Below are 10,110 nucleotides of genomic sequence, written 5' to 3' on the forward strand. Positions count from 1 at the left end.
TGAATTTAAGAAAAAGAAAAACATTTGGCATCCATCAAATGCCGGGTCGGAGCTATTTTGAGTTTCTGTCTTTGGTCACCCATCACTGGTTTTAGCTGTGAGCTGACACAGTACAGCTTGCCGTTAGGACTGAAGCCTGAGGCTGGTTCTACGAACACTGCTGTTAAAGCTCAATTGTCATAAGAAGCAAGTGGCTACCGTTTTAGACAGAAGACAATAAAATTGTTCGGAATCAGATGCAGGCTTCTCCTAGGTCTCTCTCTCTTTTTTTTCTTTTAAAGTGATGATCTGAGGACTGAACTTTTTATTTTGGATTGAGGCTGAGCATTGTGATTCTCTGGGGCAGGATCATTAGAGAATGAGGCCGGATTTTCTTATAGACAAGGGCACTACTCTGAAATCCTCAGAGAAGATACTGTTGGCACTGTGAGTTAGGCACTGGATTGCTAATGCATGGGTGTTGGCTGAAACCCACCAGCTGTTCTGTGGGAGAAAGATGAGGCTGTCTGCTCCTGTGAAGATGTGCAGCCTTGAAAACCCTGAATGGGGCCATCGCCATGGGCCAGAATCAATTCAATGTCCTTGGGTTTTGGTGTGTTCAGAGTCAAGTGGGGAAGAGTGCTGACTGATGGGTACTTGTGGCCAACAGGGGGCGCTGAGAGTCTCTTTGCTGCCTGCTCAGATCCTAGGATCTAGGATCGAACAGCCTCATTTCTTTCATCCCATTCATAGGATTGTACAACCGCAGATCACATGCAGGAAGCCCTAACCTTAAAAAAAAAAATTATGATAAAATACATATCACAAAAACCATAACATTTTCAGGGGCACCCATCCATGGTATTAATTACATTCACTGTAGTGTGCAACCATCACTGCTATTTTCTAAAGCTTTCTATCACCCCAAACAGCAACTTTGTGCCCCGTTAGTAATAAACTCCTCACTACTCCCTTCTCCTAGCCAAATTAACCATTAACCTTTCTTTTCCTTTGCATTTGTCTAGTTAGATATGTCATATAAGCGAGATCATACAATATTTATCTTCTGGCGCCTGGTTTATTTCACTCAGCATATTTTCAAGATTTATCACCATGGGAATCTGTATCAGTATATCATTTGAGTTTATGGCTAAGTAATAGTCCATTGTCTGGATTGTTGTTGCTGTTAAATGCCGTGAAGTCAGTTCTGATTCATAGCAAGCCTGTATAGGGTTTCCAAGGCTGTAAATCTCTGTGGAAACAGAAAGTCTCATCTTTCTCTCAAATGTCTGGATAGATCACATTAAAAAATAAAATAAAAATTGTGTTGAAAATATACATAACAAAACAAATACCAACTCAATAATTTTTACATAATTCAGTGACACTGTTTACATTCTTCAAACTGTGCAACACTTCTCATCCTTATTTCCAAATGATTGGACACCACATCACCATTGACATAAGCTCAGTGGCCCCTAAGCTGGACAGCCTACACTTTGTTTATTCATCTGTTGACAGACACTTAGGTGGCTTCCACCCTTTGTGGAGACTCTCATCTTAGCTCAAGAGTAAATTCAATACTGATTGGACCAGACGTTCATGCATTCATCAGCTGAAGGCATTGCTGTGATAGTGGTGGTGTTGGTGATTATGTGCCGTGGAGTCGGTTCCGATTTACAGCGACCCTGTACAGGGGTTTCCGAGACTGTAAATCTTTACGGGAGCAGAAAGCCTCATCTTTCTCCCGCAGAACGGCTGGTAGTTTCGAACTGCTGACCTTGAGGTGAACAGTCTCACTCATACCAGTATGCTGCCAAAATCATGAGACCATTGTCTTAGTTGACGGGAAAGAATCCCCCTTAATTCCCAGGGCACAGCCACTTTGAAAAGGGCTGGTTCTCTTATAGTTGAGAAATCTTTTGTGCCAAGTACTAACCTTCTTCATAATAACCATACATATATGTTACTCAGGAACGAGAGATCCAATGAAGCGAACTTAAAAAAGTATATTTAAGATTTGCTATTTAAGCTAACACTGGAGTGTAAAAACCATTTATGAGTCTGAGGTAGGGGCTGGGGCAGACAGCAGTGAGGCGCTACTGTCTCCTTGCAGAGTGTAAACTATGGTCTGGGATCCTTTTTCCTAAACAAATGTCAAAGAGAAAAAAACATTCTGCCTGAGAGAAATAGCAGCGCTGGCAGCCCAGAGTGTGTTTGTAGATGTGCAGACAGCGGGCCGGCCAGGAGGCCTGGCTGGCTAGGCGTAGGGTACAGGCTGTGGATAGGGATGGTTAATTTCTTCAGAGTCAGGATTTCAATTTTACCTTGGGATATGGTGGGATGTCACGCCGAGGTGTCAGCCTTTTGTTGTGATCCAGGAAACTGTATTTACAGGGACAGTTGGTTCTGAAAAGAAAGAGGAAGATTATTTCTGACATTATCGCTTCAATCTTCTATTTTTAGTTGTAGTAAAACATATATAAGAAAACATTAAACATTTCTGTGCCCAACTCATGGTATGAAGCACATTCACCATGCTGTGTACCCATCACCACCACCTATTTCCCAAAGCCCCTCACCACTCTAAGCAGAACCTCTGTCTCCCTTCAGCAATAACTTCCTAGTTTCCCCTTCCCCCAGCCCCTGGTAACCACTCATGAACTTTGGTCTCTAGTAGGCATTTTTCTGTTCTAAGAATTTTTTTTATGTAAGTGAGGTTATACAGTATTTCTCCTTTTGTGTCTTGTTATTCCACGTGGCATACTAGTTTCCAGATTCATCCATACTGTAGCATGTAACAGAATTACCTATCTCTTTAAGGCTAAGCAGTATTCCATTTCATATGCACCACATTTTGTTGATCCATTCACACCTGGATTGGTAGGAGGGGGGTGGTGGTGGGGAATATTTGTGCCACATGCAGCAGCAGCAGATACTGCTATTTATCAATAAAATATAGTTTTGGGGGAGAGTAATTTAATACTATATGAGGGGGCTTCAAAAAGTTCATAGAAAAATGGAATGAAAAGATAATGGAATTTTTCCATGAACTTCTTGAAGTCCCTTCATATAGAAAGAGTGATAAAAAAATTAATATCGTTTAAGGCTGCCTGTCTACTCTGGGAAATTTATCTTAGGAAAAGCCTTAAACACAAGCAAAGAGCTCCTTGTACAAAGAGCGTCACTGCAATATATAATTTGTTGCTACAAAATCCAAAACAAGAATCTACCTAAATGTTCCCAAATAAGAAATAATTTAAACCATTATGGTACATCAACATGATGGATTATTCTGTTATCATTAAAGTAAGTATGAATATTATTTGAAATAAGGGAATTTTAAGTGAAAAAAACAAACAAACAAAACCTGCAAACACTGCCTACACTGTGCTCACTTGGAGTCCTGGTGGAACGCTATAGGATAAGCACGGGACTGCAAGGTTGGTTTGAACCACAAGGTTGTCTCCTTGGAAACCCTGTACAGCATTGATATGAGTTAGAACCGACTTGACAGCACTTAACAACAACAAATGTTCACAAAGCACTAGTACTGCAAGAGAAGATGAAGAAAATCTTTCAAGCTAGGAGGACAAACGATCACATGGTAGGTTAATAATGAGTGCGGATGCATTACTTTCTGGAAAAATCTATAAGCTATGCATTGCTTACAATTTAATTTACTTATGGTTCTCAATATTGTTGTCATTTTGTTGTTAAGTGGCGTAGAATCGGTTCTGACTCATAGTGACCCTGTATAGGGTTTTCAATGCTATAAATCTTTCTCCTTCAGAATGGCTGGTGGGCTTGAACAGCTGACTTTGTGGTTAGCAGTCCAGTGCTTATCCTATAGAGCCACCACATTCCCCATTAACATCATGTTGTTGTTGTTGTTAAGTGCTACTGAGTTGGTTCTAATCCATAGCAACCCTGTATAGGGTTTCTAAGGAGCAGCTGGTAAGCTTGAACCACCGACCTTTGCTGCTGAAATGGCTTTGCAGTATTAACCCACAGTGCTACACCAGGACTCCATTAATATAGAAGTCAGGATTCACAACATGTAGGATAATCACATCAGATCAATGTAGTAAGTGAAAAAGGATTACAAAACAATATTTTAAAATTTGTTTCCAAAAATAATTATCTGTCCTGGGGTGGCATTGCAGGATAATTCACTGGACTGAAAAGTTGGTTTGAACCACAAGGCTGGCAGCTCAAACTCCCAGCTGTTCTTCAGAAATCCTATGTAGGATTGCTGTGAGGCATAACAGACTTGATGGGCTTAACAACAACAATACATAGAAAGGGGAGTGCAGTAGCTCCATACACTGGACTGTGAACCACAGGGCCAGCAGTTTGAGTCCACCAGTTGCTCAGTGGGAGAAAGATGAGACTTTCTACTCCTGCAAAGATTTAAAGCCTCAGAAACCCTACACAGGGTCACTGTGAGTTGGAACCAACTCAGTGGCACTTAACAACGTAACGTAACAGGAAGACATCTGGGAGATTTAAATTGGGGCATCATTAAATCAGCAGCTGGTCTTCCTTCTTCATCAGTATATTCTGGAAGTTTTACTGGGCTGCTAACCACCTGGCTGATGGTTCAAACCCTCTACAGGGTCGTTATGAGTCAGAAATGACTCAGTGGCATTTAACAACACAACAACAACATACTGCTTGCAAACGCAGAATGGTAAATCTATTCCTGTTGGATAAAAAAGCTTTTCGTATAATTCCTTGGCATATTATTGTTCATTTCCCGGACTCACGACTTGCAGAAATCCTCAGAGTTGCGTCATCAATTTGCTATGTAGAGGGGCATTTTAACAAAGAATAACAAAATGAAGGATCCAATAAAATGTACCCATAAAAGGACTTCCATTATCACTCCAGTAAATGAGAAAGGCCATTTACATATCTGTGAGCACTGATGGCCTTGGTCTATCTGTGTAATTAAAATGCATAGCATTATTATCAGGGCTTTTCTGTCTTTTACCTCTCTTGTTGAAACACTTAGGAGTCCCTGGGTGGTGAAGATGGTTAAGCACTCAGCTAATAACCAAAAGGTTGGAAATTTTAGTTCCCTCAGAGGCACTGCAGAGTCCTGGTGTGGCATTGTAGGATTATGTGCTGTAAGGTCGGTTTGAAGCACAAGGTTGGGTTCCCTCACCAGCTGCTCCTTGGAAACTCTTTAGAGAGTCACTATGAGTTGGAACCAACTTGACGGCACTTAACAACCGAGGCAATTCAGAGTCCTAGTGTGGCACTGTAGGATAAGCCCTGGACTGTTAACTGTGAGGTCAGCAGTTCAAACCCATCAGCTGCTCCTTGGAAACCCTCTACGGGTCACAACGTGTCAGAACTAAATCAACGGTACTTAACAACAAGAGGAGCTTCAGAAGAAAGGTCTCTGATTTTTCTCTAAAATCAACCATTGAACACGTTATAGTAGCTCTACTCTGGCACACATGAGGGTGCCATGAGTTGGGTTTTTTTTTTTTTTTTTGGTATAAACAAGTACACACATGTAGTATATGTAAGTCTACATTTCCCAGGAGGGATACCAAAACTATCACCAAGTGACATGGTTTCACAGCTGGAATCCAACGTTACCCTGAAATCCCAGTGCGGAAGCAGATAAGGTGCCTGTGTGGTGGGACTGGAGACCCTGCTATAACCTTTCTGCCCAGACCCACTGCTCCCTTTGTACCCTGTTGCCATGGAAACAGACATCCTCCTCATTCACCATGCAGGGTAGTGAGGTTTTTTCTTTTTATTTCATTTGGAGCTTGTTTTCACTTTCATTTATTTCCTGGGATCCCTACTCTTTCCTCTCCTGAGACTCAGTCTGGCCAAGGGCCATTAGTTTGGGTTAAAAGCAGAGATTACAGACTCCCAGAGCCCTTCATTGTCCTCCAGGTTGTTACAGTCTCTGTGACCTAGGACACCATTGCGGGGGGGGGGGGGGGGCAGCACTGGAGTAAGGCATGGTATGGATACTGAAGACAGCCTCTCCGTAAGGCCTGGCCCCTGCACTGTATATGGGTAGACAGGAAAATGGTGAGACTATCAGGGGAGTCCCAGGGTTAGGCAGCCTGTTCCAGCGGTTGTTGTATACCTGACAATAATCTGAGGCCTGGCCACAAAAGGCAGGTTCAGATCCACCCAAGTCCTGAGACCCTACTGTGCTATGGTGGTGTGGAGAAATTGGGTCACTATCTTCCACTCAGTAGCCATTCCTGGGGGCACAGACTTGGTTCCATGCCTGCCTGGCTCCTGTGTTCCCTCTGCTCTCTCAAACACATAGGAAAGGACTTCTGCCCCCTGCAGCACACGGAGTCACAGTGTAACAATCCTCCACAGCTCACACATCCAATCACAATGCAACCCCAACAAACATCTGTGAGGACAGAAGGTCCCATACCCCACATGGCTCACGGGGCTCTACCTGAACTTATTTTACAGGAAGCAAAGGCGAAGGTTATTTGTATGGGGTTGAGGTGTTATGTACTGTGGGAGAGGGTCTGGGGTGGTGGATGTCGTTATGGATTGGACCAGAGCCCAGGATGCTGGGGTTTTTTTTACCCTCTAAATATATGAGTGGTTTTCCTGTTCGGATTAAGGAGGCACATTTGTCATGTTCCAGCTTTGCAGGACATGTGAATGTGTGGCTGAGACATCGCTCCATTAGACTGGAAGGCCTGGAAGACACCGCTTTTTGAGTTATGGGGCAGGGAGCTCTGAAAATGTGGTCCTGATGTGTGTCATGCCAGCCCACCAGCCTATTGGCTGCACACCTGGCCACGGCTGCTGGTCAGAGTCCCTGGCAAGGTGGAGCACAGAGCAAGTAGTGCCTGGCTAGTTGGAGTGTCTCATTGGGTCAGAGAAAAGGGTGCACGGATGAAGGTCCAGTACTTGCAGCAGAGGCAAGTGGCAGCCAGTGGGTGAGGCTGAGCCTCACTAATAGAGCTATGAAGGTCCTGAGCTGAGGGCACCTTGATGTCCAGGGGTCCCCAGGGCTGAACATCTTTCTGGCTGCCCAGCTGGGTCCCAGGCTGACCCCTGTGCAACTTACCTCTGGGCTCTTGCTTTAAGTTCTGTGAGGAACCCTATTCCTCACCCCTTAAAGAACCTCCTATTATGAGGATGATGAAGATGAGTCACTCACTCACAATTTTCTGTGGTCCCAAACTCCTTTGCTCCAACTTCTCCCAAACCAAATAGAATGAGACGTCCCTAAATTCAAATTGTTCACAATTCAGTATAATAAAATGTGGCGCAGTTCACATAGCCCTCCTGACCTGACTGGAAAAGTACCACTTCCGGCCAGCCTTCCTTCTGTCCATCTGTTACCTGCAGCCACCAAGATGCACTCCGTGGGAACCAAGCCCAGCAGCAACTTTCCCTTGACCTCCTGCCCGTGCCAGTATTCCATGCTGCCACCCTTTTCCTTCAGTAGGCTCGCCCTCGATTTTATAGTCAGGAAATGATCTTCCATCTGTTAAGTGACCTCAAGGTCTTTAAGGACATTTGTACAGGCTGTGTGTATGCTCGTGGGTTCCTGTGAAATCCCACAGTGTCCCGAGAAGCTTTCTGAGGCTGCCAGGAATTTGAGCAGTGATTTAATAGTATGGTGTTCTGGTGGGGGGTGAGGGGGGGAGAGGGCATGATGAGCCACATTAGAATCACTTGGTTTCTGGATGGTAGCTATGAGCATGAAGAAAAAGGCAGGGCATCAAACCAGTGTGAGGTGATCCGCATAGGGCACTCAGCATAGCAGCCCACACAGGAAGTGCTCAATGCATGCGTTATTGCCACCACCACCATCATCACCACCATCTCCACTATCACCATCATCACCACCATCACCACTACCATCATCACCACTATTGCTACCATCAGCATTATCATTTTGTTATTAATATGTACCTCCATCCTCAACCTGAACATCATTCATGCAGACATCATCTCTACACATTTTCTTGACAGTGATCTAGGTTGTTGTTAAGTGCCATAGAGTTGGTTCTGACCCATAGCGACCCTGTATAGGGTTTCTGAAGAGTGGCTGGTGAGCTTGAACTGCCAACCTAGTGGTTCAAATGACCTTGCAGTCCAGCGCATTAATCCACATCACCTCAGGACTCCAGTGATTTAGGTAGAAGGTCCTTTTACAAAATTCACAACTTTTGATGGATACAGTGAAGTGTGGGTATTTTTCACCAATTATGGCAGTTTGAGCCATCTTCCACTGGCTCTCCAGGAGCACTGACATGTGATTTTCAATCTTTGTGTTGTGGGGTCTTCCAGACAAGAGTAGGGTTTCTGGGGTACACTAGGGCAGTAATCCTTTGAAGCCAAACACCCTTTACTGTCCCCTTTATTTAAAAATAGATGTTAACTTCTTTTGAATATCTAATGCTTTGATCTGTGGGAAGATTACATCTCTTTTATATGAGGTCATCTTCCTAGCCTCAATCTGCCATAAACTGTCTTTTATCACAAGAAAGCTGCACTTGAAAAGCAGATCTTAAGTAGGCTGGGGCTGCCTCCAGACTCTGCTTCTATAGACCAGAACCAAACAGAATTGTACCAACTGTTCTTTTAGGCAACTGAAACTCCCAAGCTCTCCTTCTGCCTGCAGACTTCCCCCACAGACCTTACCTGTTACTTCTGGCTGCCAACTCCTCCCTCATCTTCTTAATGTCGCTTTTGCATTTCTCAATATCCACCACCTTGAGACCTTCCACTGGCGACAAAGAGAAACAAGGACAGGGTTACCATGGGTACACAAGGAGGGGCTTGCAAGGTATTTAGGGGGTCAGTGCATCCCGGGTGGAAACCTGGTGCCAAGCAATGGTCCTCACTCCTGCCTAGTATTCAAACACCCCCTGCCCCCACAGCTCAGCTCAGTTCACATTGCTGTCATTGCAAGCAGGGCCATGGTCAAATTTGAACTATTGCATCTACCGGTGCAATTTGTACAGGCTTGAGCTTCCTCCTCTATGCCCACTTCCCAAGATTCTCGCGAGCCTTCTTGAACTCATTTCTTTTCTTTTTGGAAAGTTTTAAAATTGTGAATTGAATGAAGGTTTACAGAGCAGATGATTAGTTTTACATCCCCCCAATCCCACACTATGTTTCATCTCAGTGATTGCAAGTCTCTTCATGTAACAACAGTTACCCTAGTTCCTCCTTGTGATTCCTAGTTCCACTCCCCCCTCCTTCCCAACCCTTTGGAACCTTGTCCTCAGGTTGCCCTTTTGATCTTGAGTCATGTGTTGTCCTGCCAGTATACTTAGCTGCTGCATGGTTGACAATTTGGCCACAAAGGTGAGTTCTATTCCAGACATGAAGGGTGGCATGGGGCCACTGTCTTGGGTCCCTCCAGTGTTTTTCCAACCAATGTTGTTGTTGTTAAATGCCATTGAGTTGGTTCTCACTCACGGTGACCCTGTATAGGGTTTTCGAGGAATGACTGGTGGGTTTGAATTGCCAACCTGGTGTTCAGCAGTCCAGTATCCTACCGTGCCACACCAGGATGCCTGACCAGTAAGTCTAGATTTTCTTTTTTTTTTTTTACAATTTTGAGTTTTGTTCCATACTATCCCTCACTCTACTGGGACATTCTAATGTGATTCCTTTCAGAGCAGTTGGTAGTGATTGCCAGGCACCATCTAGTTCTTCTGGTCTCAGAGTCATGGAGACAGATGTTCACATGTTCCATTGGTCCACTGGACTAATTGATTCCAAGCATCTTCAATTTTCATCACTCTTTTTCCTTCTTCACATGAAGAGACCAATAGGTGTACCTTTGACAGCTGCTTGTTAACTTTTTTTTTTTTTTTAATGTTTTATTGTGAATTATGTGATAGTTTACATGGGAGAACATTGGTTTTACACTCAATCTATTGTATATCATCTCATTGCCATGGTTACAATCCCCTCCATGCAATCATTCCCCCTGTATCCCCCAGGTCGTCGGCACACAGTCGCTCTCCCTCTCTGGATCTAAAGTCTTCAGCTGCTCCATTGCTCCACGTCATCATCTCTGGCTCCATTTCAGGCATCACTGCTTCTCTGGGTAGGGTCCCGCTCTCTGCTCTTCTCCCTTGATGGTCCTAGGGACCTCCG

The 10,110-nt window shown here is 44.2% G+C and overlaps 1 protein-coding gene across 1 annotated transcript in view; it reads right to left on the reverse strand.

The window, feature by feature from the left end:
- Positions 1-10,110, reverse strand: part of PDE9A (phosphodiesterase 9A) — a 171,424-nt gene that overhangs the window by 37,593 nt on the left and 123,721 nt on the right. The window contains exons 6-7 of the mRNA XM_006870848.1: positions 8,641-8,725; positions 2,307-2,388 (exon numbers count right to left, since the gene is read on the reverse strand). Coding sequence (XP_006870910.1) covers positions 2,307-2,388; positions 8,641-8,725 — 167 coding nt within the window. The remainder of the gene's footprint in view (positions 1-2,306; positions 2,389-8,640; positions 8,726-10,110) is intronic.

The sequence above is a fragment of the Chrysochloris asiatica genome, unplaced genomic scaffold (assembly GCF_000296735.1).
Source record: "Chrysochloris asiatica unplaced genomic scaffold, ChrAsi1.0 scaffold00154, whole genome shotgun sequence".
NCBI lineage: Eukaryota > Metazoa > Chordata > Mammalia > Afrosoricida > Chrysochloridae > Chrysochloris > Chrysochloris asiatica.